Source organism: Parambassis ranga, chromosome 5, assembly GCF_900634625.1.
Source record: "Parambassis ranga chromosome 5, fParRan2.1, whole genome shotgun sequence".
In the NCBI taxonomy this organism is placed as follows: Eukaryota; Metazoa; Chordata; class Actinopteri; family Ambassidae; genus Parambassis; species Parambassis ranga.
Genome location: NC_041026.1, coordinates 13,993,192 through 14,012,299, shown reverse-complemented (window position 1 = coordinate 14,012,299; position 19,108 = coordinate 13,993,192). Strand labels below are relative to the sequence as shown.

The 19,108-nt window shown below is 41.9% G+C and overlaps 2 protein-coding genes across 6 annotated transcripts; one reads left to right on the top strand and one right to left on the bottom strand.

The window, feature by feature from the left end:
* Nucleotides 1–1,053: 1,053 nt before the first annotated feature.
* On the bottom strand, nucleotides 1,054–2,784 carry LOC114436114 (coiled-coil domain-containing glutamate-rich protein 1). Its single transcript, XM_028406212.1, has one exon. It carries the CDS (start codon nucleotides 2,309–2,311, stop codon nucleotides 1,658–1,660), a length of 654 nt encoding a protein of 217 aa, XP_028262013.1. The 5' UTR covers nucleotides 2,312–2,784; the 3' UTR covers nucleotides 1,054–1,657.
* Nucleotides 2,785–4,187: 1,403 nt separating this feature from the next.
* On the top strand, nucleotides 4,188–18,939 carry nisch (nischarin). 5 transcript variants are annotated; one of them, XM_028406189.1, is made up of 28 exons: nucleotides 4,192–4,442; nucleotides 4,948–5,031; nucleotides 5,410–5,592; nucleotides 6,746–6,794; nucleotides 7,223–7,386; nucleotides 7,481–7,576; nucleotides 7,689–7,784; nucleotides 7,887–8,039; nucleotides 8,307–8,375; nucleotides 8,865–9,050; nucleotides 9,293–9,421; nucleotides 9,533–9,646; nucleotides 10,154–10,331; nucleotides 11,000–11,118; nucleotides 11,212–11,306; nucleotides 11,919–12,203; nucleotides 12,420–12,718; nucleotides 12,810–13,021; nucleotides 13,188–13,612; nucleotides 13,710–13,888; nucleotides 13,965–14,028; nucleotides 14,202–14,340; nucleotides 14,509–14,659; nucleotides 14,786–14,905; nucleotides 15,011–15,172; nucleotides 15,350–15,522; nucleotides 15,940–16,109; nucleotides 17,297–18,939. In XM_028406189.1, exons 1-28 carry the CDS (start codon nucleotides 4,362–4,364, stop codon nucleotides 17,622–17,624), a joined length of 4,503 nt encoding a protein of 1,500 aa, XP_028261990.1. In that variant the 5' UTR covers nucleotides 4,192–4,361; the 3' UTR covers nucleotides 17,625–18,939. The 5 variants fall into 5 exon arrangements, 2 of the variants coding, with proteins under 2 accessions (XP_028261991.1, XP_028261990.1); XR_003670673.1 differs by lacking the exons at nucleotides 15,940–16,109; nucleotides 17,297–18,939 and having other exon boundaries at nucleotides 4,191–4,442; nucleotides 14,786–14,901; nucleotides 15,350–15,481; XR_003670674.1 differs by lacking the exons at nucleotides 12,420–12,718; nucleotides 12,810–13,021; nucleotides 13,188–13,612; ... (7 more) ...; nucleotides 15,940–16,109; nucleotides 17,297–18,939 and having other exon boundaries at nucleotides 4,190–4,442; nucleotides 11,000–11,143; nucleotides 11,919–11,965.
* Nucleotides 18,940–19,108: the final 169 nt, after the last annotated feature.

Sequence of the window (19,108 nt, the reverse complement as noted above, 5' to 3'; positions counted from 1 at the left end):
TTTTAGAAATACAGTATATGACTGCAAGTTTCTAAGAGTTACTCATGCACAGAGATGAACACTTTGACAGCTAAAAGCAGGCCAAGAAAACCTTCTGCAAGGCGATCAGCAGGCCCTGACAGCTCCAACTGTCGGCTGACTTCCTTTATCGTCATACACACGTTTGATCATTTCAATGGTGTTAAATATAAAAGGCTGATAATTGAAGAAAAGTATTAAGAATTAAGAAAGGTACCCACAATGAAAAACTGCTGGAATAATTTGTACATATGTCTCAGTTCATATTCCCTGTACAACTTATATTATGTTTATCATTATTGAAGGACTGAGCCTCTTTTTCTATGGCTGCAGTTGAAGATTTGGAATAAGGGTGTTTACAATATGGTGTAAATGATGCTTAAATGTGATCAAATAAAGAGTTAAAATGTGTTAAAATAGTGTTGCAGAGATACTACTGAAAATGGCATGCTAACCAGCTAACCACATTTGTAGCACTTACAGAGGATATTAACGGTTGTCGTAAATCAAAATGAAGAACCTGTCTGTTCCTCACCCTTTGACCAACGTACGTTACCATTATTAGTTTATGACACACAAACACAAATAAGCTTACACCAGCCTGCTGGTCCTGAGTGGGTGTGACTGGCCCACTTCACTTTATATAATCCACTTGAACTGCTCTATAAGCAAGGAACACGGTGTGATCCTGGCTCCTTGCTGTTTTACTGCATGAGTGAAAGTGTTTTAGTAGAAACATGAAAAGTTAAAAGATGTTTGCATTTATTTAGTTATGTAACAATATTTGTTGTTGCTTTCTTTTGTCATGTGTGTGAGCTAATTGGCTAATTGAAATAAATTCACCTATATATATTTATATATATTTGTGCTGCTCCTCTCACATACTGTCCTGTAGCGTGTTATAACCACGCCTGTTAAACTGAGTCTTATTTGTTCTGATCTGCCCTCCTGACTCAGTGACACACTGCCTCCTCTAGCTCATAAAAATTCCTAAAAAAAAAAAGCTCACTTACATCCACAAAGACAATCAATCAGTCCACTTGACACCGATCAGACATTTAATTGCGTTGTTTTTCTTTTTATTCTGTACAGTAAAAGGCTTTTGTTAATGACATTTTGCATCAGCCAATCATGTGTAGCCTGATCCAGGCAGCTTGATGCTGATTGGCTGTTTGGGCTCACTCCCACCATCCAGCCTATTTCCCTTTGTGTGCGTGTGCAACAACAACAAAAAAGGCAACACTTTACAACAGCATTCAGACACACAGCACATGACCAAACATCAACCAATCAACAACTGTAGAAAACATATGTATTGTTAATGTCAATCTTAGCCTGAAAAAACCAGGGGTGAGATAATTGAACTTTCTCTAAGTGCCATAACAATGCTGCCAGCATCTTTAGAAAAATAACAGAGTAAACCAGTTCAGTGCAAGAGTTCTTACATGACACAGAGTTTAAAAAACATTTTTAAAATGTGAATTCCTGTTATAAACCAGTGGAATCATCTTTATGTTAAGGCTAAAACTACTCTGTAAAATTGAGACATTTTTATTTGTTTCCCCATGAACATGAAGCTGAACAAACCTGACCACGTTCAGTCTGCTGAGAACAAAAATGGCTCACTGAAAGTTTCCCTTCAGGATGTCAGGATGTCACAAAACTCAACAAAGTCCCTCTGCATAAAATTCTGGCTCTGTATCAGGTCGTCTTCAGAGGGGAAATACTGCATGCTGTCCTCCTGTAGACGTAGATTGTCCTCATGCAGACACAGACTGTCCTCGTGCAGTACCAGGAATGGCCCCGGTGGCGTTGTTGAGCCATGTGGGTTGGGACTGTCCAGGAGGGCTCCTCTGGCATTCTCTAGGACCCCCAGGTAAGAGTCCATGTCAGTGAGCTCCATGTCACTGTCTGAGCTGCTGCCGCTGTCACTCCCCACTGAGTCGGAGCGCATGTGCAGCATTTGGTACTTCTCATGCATCAGAAACTGGTTTGTGTTTTTGGGGGCCCGCATCCCCCTCGCTCTGTTTCCCTTCACATTAACAGGCCGGAGGGACAGCTCTGGCCTCTGGAGGTGCCGGGCATGATGGTGATGAGGATGGCGCTGAGGGTGGTGGTGATTGCGCCCTCTCGGCCACCCTCCTGCTCCTGTCCTCCTCCCCTGCAGGCGACCCCTGCAGCTCTTAGACCAGCCGCGCTTCCTGCGGCTGGCAGCGTCCCTCTGCAGAGCCTCTTTGCCGTCCTGCTGCCTCTGCTGCTGGCAGATCCTCCTGCACATCATCTCTGAGAGCATTTTCTTGTCTTTCTTGCAGTCGCCTCCCTTCCTCCCTGCTGCTCTCCTTCACATCCTCCTCCACTCTTGGTGGCCCACACAACAATAACAAAGAGAGGCTGGTTTCTGTTTTTCCTGGCTCAGATCACAAAATGACCCCTCTCTCACTCTGAGTCTACCTTTTCACTATTCTTTCACTTTTTTTCTTGACCTCTGGCTTTGGCTGGTGCATAGCCTGCTCTTCCTCCCTTTGCAGCAGCAGCTTGCCTGCTCGTCTGTCTTCCCTGTCACGCCCTCCTCTGTGTCTCTAATCTCTCTCTTTTTCACCGCTCTGAAAGTCAATTCAGCTCTTTACAGCCCTGATGTGTGAACTGAAATGAGCTGCTGAGTGGTTTAAAGAGAACTCTGGCTGATTAAAATCTGGTTTCCTCAGTTTTAGGCCAACAGCTGTAGTGCACTCAGCTCTGACCACCACTGAATGTAGCTCAGCCTTCTCCTCACAGCCTGGATAAAGAGCTGGGAGGATCCATTTACTGGTTTAGTAGAGGGAGGGGTTGCGCCTCACTAGCAGACTACTGCATTACTATTTCATAAGATTACAATAAGAGACATATAAAGCATTAAATGTAAAAGTGAGCATATGATATTTTAACATACATGTCCTCATGTAGTAGCCTCGGGTTTGATGATGTGGTATTGATCAAGCAAAGAGCTCCTCCCTGCAGCAAGATGGTTCATTCCGTTTCAGTTTTAGCTGCTGAAATCTGATCCACAGCTGCTGCTGAGCCTGCCCGCCCTCTGACAACACACACACACACACACACACACACACACACACACACACACACACACACACACATTTATATCAACAACAACCAGCCACTCCGAGGACTGTGGCAGTCACTGTAATAGCAGTAACAATCACCATTGTGTCATGCACATACAAGCACCCAACACTCACGGACCTAAAATATCACTGCTGTGGTGAAACATTTGTCCAACAAACACTGTCTTGTCCCTATGTCTCAACATGAACTCTGCCACAAAATGGCTCCCTTCCTTAATGATCAAGTTTTTTTTAACCACGCTATTGAACAAGGCTGGGGCAATGTCAGACCAGAACCTCCTACTGACTTCTACTTTAATTCAACCACCAGGTTGGAATTTATGATTGTTGAGAAATATTTCAACACTTATTTGAGAAAAGACCTTCATGTTCAGACCAAAACACACTGACAGAACTTTGATTTGTTTTTGCACTGTTTTTAGATACATTTTAAACTAATTATTTGGCTGTATACCTGTTTTCTTTCAGTGTCATTTACCAAATGATGAGAAACACTGTCAACATCCTCATGTTAACTTCATAGGGCCTTTGACAGAGAATGATACAACTTTAACTTTTTCAGTTTTAAGAATCTCCTTCTCACACACCATAAAAACTACTCCAACTGTCTGTCCCCACCAATACAGCCACACTTCGAATGTATTTAAATCTACTTATGTCCATTTCCGTCAACAAAACACACTCCATGAAAGACGTGAAAACCCACAATAGTCTCATGTCCGATGGGTTTGTTGCTCTGACAGCAGCGACCCCACGTGGCTGTGATGTGCAGTGCAGTGCAGTGATGATGTAATTCATTCAGGAAAATTATTAAGTACTTTATTTCACTGACAGTGTAGAAACAATGTGTTGTAAATAAAATCTCTTCAGTGAACAATTACATTGTTCCCCTTTCAGGTCTTTCTTTGGTATATTTTTGCCTTTATTGAAACCATTATTGTTATTGTGTAATATAATAATGAGACCACCCATGCGCTGGTCATATGTTTGACAAATATTGACAAATAAGATCTGTGTTACAATACATACAACCCCAGTGGGAAAACAATGTCACAGAGCGATTTTAAATAAAGTTTTTTTTTTTAATCAGTCAGCTGCTTCGTTCGGCACCACAACAAACATGGCGTCTGGAGGCGGCTGACTAAGAAGAAACGCTGCACATCACTTAAGCCGTCTAATTTTTCCCTCTTTATAACACAAAATATCCACTTATACTATCTTAATATGGAGTCCGTTCCGTTTCCAGAGGACGTTTCGGAGAGAAAAGTCTGTGTTGTCGGGTCGGAGCTGGTGGAAAACTACACTGTAAGCTACGCTTGGTGTTTCTCTAGCTTAACGCCAGTTAGCTTAGCTATTAGCTTTTTAGTTTTAGGCTCTGTCGAAATGACAGCAAGTCGATATAAAAGAAATGTACTTAACAGTAAAGTAATTTGCTGTTTAGTCATTTTACTGCATGTTAATGTCATTCCAGCCATGCATTAATAACCTCTTGACAGTGCTGACAAAGCAGCTCATATGCTAACCGCTAACTGACAGTTTCAGTGGGTTTTTAGCATTTCCTCCTTCCAATATACTACAACGTAAAAACTGACTTGGATTGGCTGATCATCAGGATAACATCTGTCTCTGTTCAATGTGTTTGGATTAGGATCCTTCTTATGTTTATATTTTTATCTTGGACTATCTATATCATTTTTTATTCAAAGATGGTTTGCATAAGGATTCTACTTGTATTGAGGCATCCATTCAGCTCAGAAGTTTTGTAAGACAGTTGTGCAAAATCACCCACCATATCTCCATGGTATTTCAGGTCTACATCATTGATGTGACGGATGGACAGCACAGATGGACTGTAAAGCACCGTTACAGTGACTTCCACGACCTCCATGAGAAGGTAAGATACAAGAAATGGTCACCCAGCAGGTTTCATCCTCTGTAATTTTAGTATTTTTTTGCATTGCCCTGCAGTTACAAATTATAAAGACTTGATATTTAAAGTTTCTTAGACAATCATCTTTATCTGGCATTGCATTCTCTGTAAACATTTTATGCTTCAGTCACTTTAGAACACATACTTTTGTTAGTCTGTCTGAGGATAATTTGTAACCCACCAATAAGAAGTGCTATATCTGCTCACCAATAACGGTAATGCACTAGATCACTAATAAAGCTAATGTATTCTAACATATGTATTACTGGAGTGCATCGTTCCATAGCTTTGACCAAAAAAATGTGGACTGATATCTTTATCTTGCTGTGTGTTTCACTAAAGCTGACAGCAGAGAAAAAGGTTGACCGACGGCTGCTTCCTCCTAAGAAGATTTTGGGGAAGAACTCAAAGAGTCTGGTGGAGCGGCGGCAGAAAGAGCTGGAGCTCTACCTACAGACGCTGCTCATGCAGTTCCCACAGGCCACTCCAACTCCACTCGCCTGCTTCCTGAACTTTCATGTTTATGTGAGTACAACCTCTGTGCTGCACATGTACTGACACCTGTTTATGTGCCCCAGCCTTGCAGTATTACTGAACCTGCTGATGCAGTTATAATAAGAGGACAATATTACATGCAGGACTTTGCTCCTACTTTGCCAAATAAGCATGTGGGAGGTCAAAGTGTGATGTTGGGTGATAAGGATGAGTTTTAAATCAGGACTAGTAATGCTAACTCTTCCTGTTTGCACATTTGTTTTCATGTTGTAAGCAGATACAAACACATAACCCAATCACCTCAGTAGACCTTATTAAATAAGAATTTGCATGCTTGATTGATCGAAATAACTCTCTGACATATTTAGTCTGACATATCTGCATTATTGAGAATACTATAACCGATGCACAGTACTCTCTGTTATTTATGAGCTAGTTAAACTTAAGCTTAGATATATTTAGAGAAGAAAGAGTTACTTATAATCCTGCGTGATCGCCATGTGTGACTGTGAAAGTTAAACCAGAATATACAAAATCAGTATTATCTAACATTGGCCTAAAACTAAAACTTCATTGCCATAGTTACACTTAGCCTGTTGTGGTACTAACATTTAACACTTAACAGGTGTCATCAAAGCTGCTGTTATGTATAACTGCTGGCTCAAACAAAAAGCTTCTATTGAAGTTCATTCTTTATCATGTTATTCAAGAGCTACTTTAATTTTTTGGAGTATAACTTGTAGGATTGCTTTGTGTGTTTTCTTAATATTTGTGTGGTGTCAGCTTTATTTAAGGATTTGTGATATCAGAGTGTGATCACATGATGACAACACAACAAGAACACAGGCCACCATTGTCTTGAGTTCCTAGAATGGTGCACAGTAAACTGCCAAGAGTAAACCCTACCCATGAGATGCTCAACATGTGACTGTCAGAGATGGGTTTTTGCACTGAAGTATTCTTATTTGTGTATCTTTCTTGTATCTATCTATCGATATTCTGGTTTAGGGGGTTTTCCTTAAATGTGGTTTACCTTATCTAGAAAGTCATTTTTTAAAAGATTTTCTCAGATTCTCAAAAGAAATAAAATCAGGGGAAAACCATGATCAGTTCTCATTTGAGATGTAAAATATTGTGGTTAGTAATTATTTTTCAAGTGAATGTAGCTCACTTTCTCTTTCAGGAAATCAACGGTATCACGGCTGCACTAGCAGAGGAGCTGTTCAACAAAGGTAATACTCTGTTTTGACCATTGGCCTGTTTACTCTTGTGTGTGTTTCAGAATTGTTAACAATTAATGAAGCTGGTTCAGTTGAATGGTGCGTTTCATCTGAGCAGCTCCAGAAGCTCTGCCCACAGTTATAAATAACCAGACATAAAATGCACTCAGCCAGAAATGCTGTGACACTCTTAAGTCTAGTCTGTTATTTTGTTAATCAGTACAGTAAGATTTAAATATGGCAGATGTAGTGGAATGATCAAATTTTTTTTATCTCCTTTGTGCATCTATTAAAAACTTTACATTTAAAAACGGCAACAGCTGCTGTTGGCATTGTCGCCATATATTTTTTAATTGTTGCCTTATGAAGTAGTAACTGTGAACAGTAGACAAATGCAGTGCAAGCAGTTGTAAACACTCTTATTTGATTATGTGTTCTAGGTGAGCAGCTGCTACAAGCTGGTGAGGTGTTTTCTCTCCATCCTCTCCAGCTCTACTCCGTCTCCCAGCAGCTCCGGCTTGCCAAACCGACATGCTGTAACGGAGACGCCAAAACAGACCTAGGACACATCCTCGATTTCACCTGCAGACTACGATACCTCAAGGTTTCACTAAAATCCTACAATTTATCGTTTTGTCTTTCTGTGCAGCGGGCATGGTGAAAGTTCTTATCTTAACGGTTTTGTCCCTGTTGGTCAGATTTCTGGTACCAGAGGTCCAGTAGGAACCAGTAACATCCAGGAGACCAGTCTCCTTTTTGACCTGTCAATTTTCAAATCACTGCTGCAAATAGAGGTAACTGTCTTTGTCTGTACTTAACATTTGTTTTGTTTAGGAAGTAAGATGTAGAAAATGTTTATTTCTTATTGACCTTTCGCTTAAATTGTAAAACACGTTCTGTTATCAGATCCGTGAGTGCAGCTCTCAGCAGATTCAAGGTTTGCCTTCTCTGAGGTCAAGCCTGGCGACCATGAGTGTCCACCGGACCACAGAAACTTTGATGGTACAATTTGGATTGAAAACATCTCTTCAGTTTACATGTTAGTGCAATCTATAGTGTGATAAGTAATGATGCATGTGTCCTGATGTTGATGGCATCCTCCAGGCGATCCTGGTCCCAGAGGCCAGTGAGTTCTCACAATGGGAGCCTGAGGGGGCGGAGTCCGGCTGTCCTGTTACTGCTGTAATCCCCGTGTGGAAAAACCTGACCACGCTGGACATGAGCCACAACTGCATCAGCACCATTGACAGCTCAGTGGTGAGACGCATAATACTGTTTAAAAGTTAAGAAATCAGAATAGAGTTACTGACACACATTTAATCATCTGTCACAAAATTTCTGTTTAAATTTAATTATGATTATTAAGTTGTTTTTAAGTGAAAAGACAGTGTTGTCTCTTTATATCTGGAGCTTTGCTCTACACATTTCCTTTAATTAGAAGTAAATGTTTGTCATTATATGTCTCTATAGCTGTGCTGACAGAAAGAGAAGATCTTTGTCTTTAATTTATTTTCATGTTTGCAGAAACTGATTCCAAAGGTGGAGTTTTTGGATCTGAGCTACAACCAGCTGTCCTCAGTGGAAAACCTCCAGGTCTGCTATCTGTCATTTTATACGTATATCAGGCAGTGTTCCTTCATGTCGGTGTCTACATAATTTCTTATGGCAACTACATTTATTTAAACAGAAAATTACATTTTCTCATCATTAAATGGTAAAACTGTCTTAGTTAAGAATGTAAAGAACCATAGAAATCATCAGTAAGTATAGTTAATATGTTACTGAGCTGACTTCAGACTAACATGTCATAATTTAGATGATAGATAGAAGATTTTGGTGCCCACAACCCTTTGTTTTTAAAAGTCTATTGTCGGATTTTTTTATTTTAACCTTTCCTTCAGTAGTCAGTATTTTAAATAAATGATGCAATGAAAAAAAGCAAGTTTAGTTGGGATGGTGCAATTAAACAAAGTTTAGTTTTACTTAGGTTCTGACATGCTAATTAGTGCTTGCCTAAGTGGTTGAAACAGACATTTGTCACATCCTTTGTCTCTGAAAATACATGGTGTTTTGGGTTTGCAGCACCTGTACAACCTGGTCCACGTGGATCTGTCCTATAACAGCCTTCAGGTCCTAGAAGCCGCTCACACCCGTCTAGGGAACATCAAAACACTGAGCCTGGCTGGTAACCAGCTGGACCGCCTGACTGGCCTCAGTAAGCTCTATTCTCTGGTCAACCTGGACCTTAGCCACAACCAACTCGCCCAGGTATCCACACCAACAAGGACATTCTCATATGTTAAGGGCACTCAGAAAATGTTTTTTAATGCCTTTTCATAATGTATGTTGTCCTTCCACAAATGAGGTAGAGGTATGCAGAAAGAAAGAAAGAATGTCATTCAAAACACAGATGAAAAACAGTTGTTTCAGAAACGATATCTGATTATAGATTTTGTGAAAAGTCTACATTTAATATATTACCTTAATATACATGCATGTGCATTTTCCAGTTGGAAGAAATCAGGAACATTGGCTCTCTTCCTTGTCTGGAGAAACTCAACCTGTCCAGTAACCCAATGTGCATCATCCCAGACTACAGAACCAAAGTCCTGGCCCAGTTTGGAGACCGTGCAGCAGAGGTACAGCACCAATACCACTTATTATTACTGGCACTACACTGCTGCTGCATCTACAGAACTGAGCACACAACTGTATTTGTGTTTGTCCATCGTTTGTGTCGATCATGTCAGGTTTGTCTGGATAGTAAAGTGACGACAGAGAAGGAGCTGGACACAGTGGAAGTGTTGAAAGCCATTCAGAAAGCCAAAGAAGTCAAAGACAGGATGAGCAACAGTGACAAGAAGGTACGCCCTGTCACACTGAGTCACTTTGTCATATATTTACATGTTTACACAGTAAATATTAAAGCATCACAAGGCCTTAAAGGTTATTTCTTTTCTTTATATTACTGTCAGAGGATGTTGAGTTTATGTTTTGAATTCAAGTCTGTTACCTTTCATGAGGAGCACAAATTATGAACTGAAAAAGAACTTTGTATCTTCAGTACCTGTTTTATATTTTCGTAGTTTTTTAGATTGATTGATTCTGAAACCTGCAGTAGTGGTGTCATAACTCTAACCTGATTGTAGTGGATTACTAACAGATCTTATTGTTGTTAACTGAATCAGTGTAATGAGCAGTGTGGTGTAGGTAATGAGGAACTAAATCTGTGACTACCTACCGCTTTTTTTTGTTTTTGGTTCAAGAGATTTCAGACATCAGCTAAAAGCTGATGGAGCTGCTGGTTGTAGATTTAACATGTGACGTGTAGACGATTTCTGAAGGCTTCCTCCTCTCTGTCCTCTTGTCAGATCAGTGAGGAGACCAGGCTGTCTGCTGCCGCACCTCCTCACCTCTCCTCCTCCCCTTCTCCCTCCTCATCCTTCTTCTGCTCTTCTGCTGTTGCTCCTCCTGCTGTCACGTCCTCCTCCTCCACCTCCTCTCTCTCCTCTTCCTACCCGGCCCAGCAGGCTGCCTGCCCCAGCCAAGGTAATCATGTATGTATCTGGCTGTGCAGTGATGAAGGAGGGGGGAGGGTTCATATAGAAGTGAGCTCTAAATGTATCTGGACAAATAAATTGATTATATTGATCAATTCTTCTTTAAAGCTTCCAATTTACAAAAGATTTTAATCATGTTAAACTAATTATTTGTGTCTGGCTATGCTGTCCAGAAGACCCTTTTAATACCCATGACGCTACTACAAATTCTAGATATTGTTTTATGTGGGTAAATTCACAACAAGTGTTTTGAAACTCTTTATATTCTGTAAAACGGTCTATAACTATAGACTGGGTCTAAGACATCTACAGCCAAACATAGTACTTAACTCCGTTCCATCTGATGAGAATCTGTCTTACTGATGAGTCTGATTTACTTCTTTTCATGTATCAGTAGAAACATGAAATCATAAATCTGTCTGGCTGCTTCTTTGACTAAAGAATATATTTTATTTCCATTTCGAGAGGAATTAATCTTTTGCCTGTTTTTTCCCCATTAAAACCAGGGGTTTAAGAGAATTCCGGAATAATCAACTTCCTGTTAATAAGCTGCTGACACTAATATGTCTTTCAAATGTGTTATTATGACCTAAGCTGGTACTGTCCTGCCCAGTTTTTTAAACTCCTCCATCTTTGAGCTCTGCTTTCCCGTTTCAGAAGTGACCAACAGAGAAGAAGTCGCTGCCCCCCCCAGTGTTCTTCCTCCTGTGGATGATGCCTGTCCCCCTGCAAGCTTTAACACCAACACACACCTCCAATCTGTTGCATCCAACCAGGTCAAACATAGACCTGAAGCTTGAGGTAGAATTAGTTTTAGTGTTTGTTTACAGTCAGCAGGTTCTAATGTTGCATTATGTGTGTATTTGCAGAATCAATTCCCTGCTGTCAGACTACCTGAACACACACACTCTGTGGCCCCCACATGTATTGCTGCTGCTGCTTCTAAGAGTACTACTACTGTCTGGTCAGTATTAATTAGCACTGCTCCTGCCATTACATTACACCGATAAACAACAACCTTTGATTGTTGCACTTCAGGTGTACATGTCTTATAGCACCTGAACATGTTGGCTTCTTTTCTGAATGATAACTTAAAAGTGCAAGCAGTTATATTAACAGGTAGACAGGCTGACAGACTTTCGGTTCACATGGACAGAGATTTAAAAGATTTAACAAGAAAAGTGATGTGGTCAAGATTCAGAGAGAAGCAGGAACCGATCGCAGGAAATGTTACAGGAGATGGAGAGGCTCCATAAAGTTTCATTGCTTGCTTGCTCAGTTTTAACTGAAACTGCTACCACTAATCCTGTAATGCTCCTTTCAGATAGATCATGGGTGAGACAGCAAGAAGGCTGATATTGTGTGTGTGAGAATTATCCCCATCGATACTTTTAAGGACCAACAGCTTATAGACAGAACATTTTATCATTAAGATAACAATTTTAGGTGATATGTCATATAGGCCCTGTAAAAGATTTGAAAAGCTAACTTAATTTGCTCTGTTCTCTGTGACTCCTCTGCACAGTGCTCTGAAGCTCATTCTTTCTCTCTCTCTCTCTCTCTCTCTCTCTCTCAGTTGTGTCTGCTCTTCTTCCGCTCCAAGGCCAGTCGAAGCCATTTGTCCCTCCTGCACCGCCACCTGGTGTCCTCTACTTTCTTCTCACCTGCTTTCTTTTTCCTCTTCCAACAAAGACTTCATTACCCAGCTCTCCTTGTACCTTAGCTTGACCCTGAAGGAACAGAAAAAGAAGAAGACGGAGGAAAATGAAGAGGAGAAGCAGGAGGAAAGGGAGGGAGGAAAGAGCTCTGAATCCAGCGAGGTTCAGTCTCCTCTGGAGGGCACTGAAGTGGGCAGTCATAGGTAATTGTACAGTTACCATTTCTCACTGGGTTTCAGGAATTCTAGAAACTTTTCAGGGATTGCTAAGATTCCATAAAAGACTTACTGGTTGCGTCCATGTGTTTACAGTTGTAGCAGTCATTGAAAAAACATTAGTGCCTCACTATAATCGGTTTATAGACATAAAGGAATTTTGAGCATTTACAGATGTTTAATTCATTGTTTATGATGTTTCAGCCCAGGATCCAGGGATGGCTACTTTGAGATGGGTCTGAATGACTCTTTGGATGAGTTGGTCTGCTCTTCCTCCACAACACTCCATGCTCCTGTTGCAGAGGAGCCTGGTTGTCATCAGAAGGAGCTGTGTGAAGAGGAGGAAAAGGAGGAGGAGGTTCAGGTCAACAGGGTTCTGTGGTGCTGCTGTGTCCAAGTAGGGGAGGAGGTGAAGCAGAGGGAGGCATGTCTGGTGCTGACAAAGCGACTGTTGGGCCTGCTGTTCCTAGCACATGATCACACAAGGATCCATCAGGACAGAGGTAAGCAGACTGAATGCATGATGATGGTCACCAAAAAATGTCTGTGTGGGTTTAGTGTGTAGTGAGTCATTCTTTGCTTCTTTGTTTTCAGCCCAGGAGCAGAGTCCAGCTGTGATGGACGTGCTATCCAACCTACATATGGACATCCTGCTGCCATACTCCCAGCTCATGCTTTTCTCACCAGCCGAGCTTCCTGACTCCTGCCTCGCCCTCGGGCTTCAAGAGGGACTGACCCGCTGGTACATCTTTTCTGGGGCTGAGGAGCTCCGGCAGACAAAAACTGAGCTCACAGTGCTGCTGCAGGTAGGGAACAACAACTTGAGAACCTACATTTCAAGCATTTGCTCTGTTTTTGGTTGTTGTTTTAGGTACTTAGATTCAATTCTTGTTTAATATTGCAACATATCAGATTAGTTCATTGCTTTATAGCCGCAAATTGAAAACAAAATCCTTCTCACTTTTTGTTTAGGCAGCTGAGTCTCAAACTGATCTGAAGTCTTGCAGAACTCCTCAGCTCATTCCACGCTCGCTCATCAACTCCTGGGAGGTTGAAGAGAGTCAGGGAGCCCAGGGAGGCTATGCTGCCCACCTCCTCTCCTCCTCCTTTGCCTCCAGCACTCACTCTCCCCTCCCTGCTGATTTCTTATCTGAGATATCCAGCCTCCCTTCTCTCCTCTACCTCACCCACCGACAGCTCTGGGTGCTGAAGATGGACTTCAAAGAGCTGGCACAAAGACGAAGGGGCAATGCTGACCTTCATCCTTCCTCCTCTTCTTGGTGCAGGCTGGTCCGTGTGCCTCTTGGCTCTGTGGTGCTTCATCCCAGAGAGAGAGATTTTCAGGGCAGGGATACAACCAGCAACACATCCTGTCCTGACCCACAACACAGCTGCAGGTAAGAACTGTAAGAATAAATATTCACAATCAAGGAAAGTCAGTAATCATTCTGTAAATCTGGTGTTGTCTGTCTTTGTCCACAATGGTGTGTCCAGGAGGAGTCATGCTGTAGAGCTGCTTCTAGGGGACCAGAAGGTGCTGCTGCTCTTCACTCTGGCACAGGACAAGAGCTCCTTTGTCAGTGAGCTAAGCCAGCGCAGAGCCTCTCTGGATGGGCTGAAGGTGGTTGCCCTCCCACGACCCTGCTGTTCTCACCAAGGACAGTTCACACAAGGTGGGTCATTTTTTCTGACTCAGTTTCTTTTCCATCTATTACAGCCCTTTTTACCTCCTTCTTGCTGTGCTCACAGGCCATTACAGATCCAGAGACCAGTGCTGCTGTACCAATACCAGGAAGTCGCACACCCCCAGCAGGTAAACCTTTTAAATATTTTTGTCAATCATTTGTCTTCTTGTGCCTGCATTTACACCTTAACGGTAATCACTGAAAATTGAAGCTATTATCATAAGAGATTATGATCAGACTGTTGTTGATATTATGTCTTCTTCTTCCCCCTCCTCCTCCTCTTTCTCCTTCTCCTCCTCAGCTGGGATGCCTCCAGTCTCCAGGTAGAGGAGAACCAACCATCACCACACCTTGTCCCAGGTCTCTCTACAGGGCTGAAGCTCCTTGCAGGGCTTGGAGGAGAGCAGCTGCTGACCTACTTCCACAGATACATAGCACTGGTAGGGCATACACATACTCAAAAAAAAAAAAAACAGAATCACCCCACAGGGGAAGCAGAGAGGCAGATGTTGACGTTCTTGTGCTCCTTGATCAAAACTTCTCATCCCACACTTATAGCAGCTCGATAACCAGTTGTTGCTCTTTCTTTTTTAATTACGTCACTTTAGTCTGAGTCAGAGGAGGTGAAACAGGTCTTGTGGCTGTCTGTAGTTCTATACAAATCTCCAGAGGCTGAACTCACCTGCTGTCTGCTCCTCTCCACTGACACCATCTACTTCTTGTTGGAGGACTCTGCCACCATGCTTGGTCATCACTCAGGTAGGATGAACCAACATGATTCATTGTTTAGAGAGGTTGCATTTAGGATCCCAGTTTATGTTTTAATTTATCCTTCACAGGGATGATTGTGCAATTTATAAAATCTCCTTTCTATCTATCTGTCAGTGTTGGACATATCAGACTCTGGAGATAGAGACACATGTCTGTGCTGCTGTTTATCGATAAGACTGTCTGAGCTGCTGGCTGTCAATGTGGGACTGTTTGACCAGTACTTCAGAATTGTAGGTTGGTGGATTTACACAGTATCTACAGAGATTTTACAAATGACATGATTGGCAAGTTTACATTATAATTCTGGTAAATTCTCCCTGGATGCTTCCTCCCTCGCAGGGCGATCAGCCGATCACATCGTCTGCTGTCTCAGCAGGGACAGTTACGGGACGGGCATCTTCCTGCAAGAGCTGATGTCAGTGCTCAGTTTGCAGCAGCAGCTTCCTCCTCCAGAGCCATCAGATCAGGATTTCTACTCCCAGTTTACCAACACAAACACAGGCAAGAAATTAAATTCCTTTAAAATCTGTTTGTACAAATATACCGGTTGCCTCATAATCCCTCAATACCCCTCCATCTTAAAAGTAAAAGCTTTTTATTTTTTGCATATATTGCAAGACTAATTTAAGAATGCAGTGGAGTTGACAATGACAGATGCAGATTTGTCTCCTCCTGCAGGTAAGATGCAGAACTATGAACTGGTCCACAGCAGCAAGGTTAAGTTTATTTATCCCAGTGAGGAGGAGATGGGAGACCTGACCTTCATCGTGGCAGAGAGGAAGACTCCGGCCACTGCCGCTTCCTCATCCTCACGCTCCTTTAATGTCCTGCTGTACTTGCTGGTCTTCCAGGTGAGAACCTATTTTACATGAAGGGAGGAATACATTTGCAGAAGTTATTTAAAGCATCATGAGTTATTGTGTCAGCAGGGACAGATGTTGTTTTGGACTTGAGTAGGCTGAATATAGTGGCTCCATCTCATTGTTAGCAGAGCTGGTGAACACAGATGAGCAATTTGTAGCTTACTGTGTTATTTGTTAGTGGACCCCAGAAATGGTTAATTTTGTGGACATACGTACTGCAAATGAATGTAGCTGCTTTCTCTTTCTCTTTCTGGAACATCAACTTAAAAGTGTGATTATAATGACAGTCTTTGCTGTGAGTTTCCACTGCTTTCTTTGGTCCTAAAAATCATTCATCACTGGTTTTTAATGGTGATTTCTTGCTTTGTTTTGCCTGATTTGTGATTTTTCTTTTCTTTCTTCCAGGTCCACATCCCCAGCCAAGGCTCCACACTCTCAGGCCCCTCCTCCTCCTCTGCCCCATCTCCTGTTCTGCAGCCCAGGACTTTGATCCTCACCAGCACCGATGTGTTCCTGTTGGACGAGGATTATGTCAGCTATCCACTGCCAGATTTCGCCAAAGAACCTCCCTCCAGGTGAGCTCACAGGAAGTTCCATAAGAGTAAGAGAGAGTAAGAGATTTTTAACACTAATATCACAGTAAACAGCTGTTTGATTTGTGAAGATGTAATGGTGTAAAATGACACGCTCTCTAACCCTATTGATCGAGTTTTCTTTGGTAGTTGTTATGTGAGTACCTTAGCAAGCTGAATACAGCAGACACCCATTCTTTGCATTCTTTTTTTTGATAGTTTCCCCCGCAAAAATTTCCCCTGCTCTTCATAATTTAACCTTTCTGTGAACTCAAGGAGAGGATGAATGTGTGGCTGGGGTGCTTTAATATTTTTCTTGAGTGTGATATGCAGTAGTTTCTATGTTGAATGTGACTTAGGAGCACTACTTACTACAAGCATTATGAGCATTTTAGTTGTGACATCATTTTAGCAGCAAAATAAAGCTGGCACCAGGAAAAAAATGTTCCCCTTGTCTACCGCAGAAAAAGAGGAAGAAGAGGAGACACTGACTAGCAGACAAGAGACTGTGCAGACAGTTCAGCCACAGATGCAGCAGAAATCTTAGAAAACAGAGGCTTCAAATCAGAAACTGTGAAGAGGAACAGGAGACAAAGTGACTGACAAAGAGAAATAAACACACACTGATCAGTGCTGTCGCACATCTCTATTAAATTCTCCAGATTTCACTCGCAGTGTGAAAATGCTGCATAATGAAGCCTCCAGTAAATGCGAGTAGAGCTGATTTTTTTTGTCCCACATTGTAAACTTGCATTTGGCTGTGAACATGGATTAACATTTTATGTAAATTGTCTTGTGTATTTATAGCTATATCCAATCAGTAGTGATTGACACTCCAACTATCCATTTATGATGCCAGGAGCATTTACAGTGGTCAACATTTTTGAGAGCTTCTTTAGTTGTTTTTTACACCCTTCTTAACGTGATTACAAAATGTGCTCAATTATTCTTTCAAAAGGAAAACCACCTCTTGTGAGGCTCTTTAATGTTTGATCCAATCAGACGAAGGAAGGAACATGATTTAATTAAGCCATTATGCCAGTAAATCAAATTGTGAAATGAAATGCATTCAATTAAAATCAGACTCCACTTCATGTGGTTCATAAGTTTTTTTTCTAAATGAAAAGTTTATTTGGAATGATGTCTCAGACTGCTGACAGTAGTCATCATCCTTCCTGTCTTTCTGTCAGGGAGAGGTACCAGTTGCGCGAGGCTCGGAGGATCCGTGACCTGGACCGGGTCCTGTTGGGCTACCAGACGTATCCTCAGGCTCTGACTCTAGTGTTCGATGACTTGCCCGGACCTGACCTGCTCTGCCACCTCACTATGGACCACTTTGCCGTCAGCGGGGAGGGAACTCCACCCAGAGGGGGCGGGGCCAGCAGTGGTGCAGAGGGCGAGGTGCAGTGGTGTGTTTTTGTCCCTGGAGCCGACAGTAGAGAGAGACTGATCTCACTGCTCGCTCGACAATGGGAGGCACTTTGCAGTCGGGAGCTTCCTGTGGAGCTCACCGGCTGATTGGCTGATGAAATTCAGCACTCAGTGAGAACTGACTGACAGGTGGAGTTAACGTGTTTGGGATAAGTTTGGGGTTGATTGGTTTAAATCAGTATACTTCAAGTAGTGAAGGATGGAGAAAGAGAGAGCTTGAGAGAAAAATCTGGCTTCACGCCTCTGCATGTGCTAAATTCAGAGGCTAAAATTAGCACGTCCACCCAGGTGTTGTGTTTACATCAGTGCTGATCAGAGCTGAAGCTGATAAATACTTGACCTGGGAGTTTACCTTTTTACATGGCAAGCAAAAGCCAGATGTTAGTGGGTCTTTCTGGGTTTTCTTTGTCCAGTGGAGAATGGTCCATAGTGACCGATCCAGCCACAATACTTAAGGCATGGAGGTTGAATGGTCTCCTGTAAAGAGAACGTCAGTGTTTGAAACATACCGAGGCCTCTTCATACATGTTGCCAACTGAAAAAGATCTGGCTTCGCCTACATTTTGTGGCATCTGCTGCAGAAAACGGAGCCACATTACAGACAGTGGAGGAGGCCTGGTCGGTCTTATGGAGCCAAAATTAAGAGGCTTTCACTTTATGGTGATTCTCTGATGCAGCATGTTTGTGGGGGATTTTTTTTGACTGACTTGTATTACAAAGCAGGGGGCGCTCCACAGTCCACAGGAGTTCAATAGATATAATCCAATGTTACATTCGCAGAAGTTCTGTCTTCTCTGAAGTCAGATTAGAGGATGGGTTGGCTTCATCTCTGTGGATATCATTAGCCTTGCTTAGCACAAATAATGGAGGCTGAGGGGAACTGATATCCTAACTCCAAAGTTTTTTTGCTTTACTTATTTTTGTAAAGTTGCTTTAAAACCAAAATAATGACTTTTATGTGTTTCCCTTTGTGTGTGTGTATGTTCAGTCTGACAAAAGCAGGTTTTAATTAGCACACATACATACTCAGAGATGCTCGGCACAAATCTGCTCTCTGAATATTTTATTTCTTGCACAGTGTAACTGATGAAGCAGTATTAATGAACTGTATATTAAAGCTTTTTATTAATATTATATTATTGTGCTTTGGGACAGATGGATGCTTTCCAACCTGAAGCTGATTTTGTACTGAAACTGGAAAGTCCTGATAATATTTACAACATGAGTTATCATATTTAGTATTATCGGTTTTATATTTTTGTGTTTTATTGTGGTTTTGTACATTGTTATTGACAAATGGAACACCGGCCTGTGTCGGACACTCTCCACTCTTTACCACTGTTGCCCATGTTATGTGTTGTCTTGTTAAAGGGGAATGCCACTTAATTAAAGTAAAAATGAAACCTCCATGTGGAACAGTAAATCACATTTCATTTCCTCAGTGGTTTGCATCTTTTCAAATCAGCAGGTCTTGAACCACAGTGTCAGTCAGTGCATTTGTTTTTTTTGCCAATTCAGCAGTTTAATCAAAAATGCATGACCAGATATGAGGCACCCCATCTCAAAACAGT

Bases quoted from the DNA above. Each gene is read 5' to 3' on its own strand.
- nisch (XM_028406189.1), top strand. From the start codon at position 4,362: ATGGAGTCCGTTCCGTTTCCAGAGGACGTTTCGGAGAGAAAAGTCTGT. The intron at 8,040-8,306 runs GTGAGACGCATA...TCATGTTTGCAG, and splicing joins GCACCATTGACAGCTCAGTG to AAACTGATTCCAAAGGTGGA. The intron at 13,889-13,964 runs GTGGGTCATTTT...CTGTGCTCACAG, and splicing joins CCAAGGACAGTTCACACAAG to GCCATTACAGATCCAGAGAC.
- LOC114436114 (XM_028406212.1), bottom strand. From the start codon at position 2,311: ATGCTCTCAGAGATGATGTGCAGGAGGATCTGCCAGCAGCAGAGGCAG.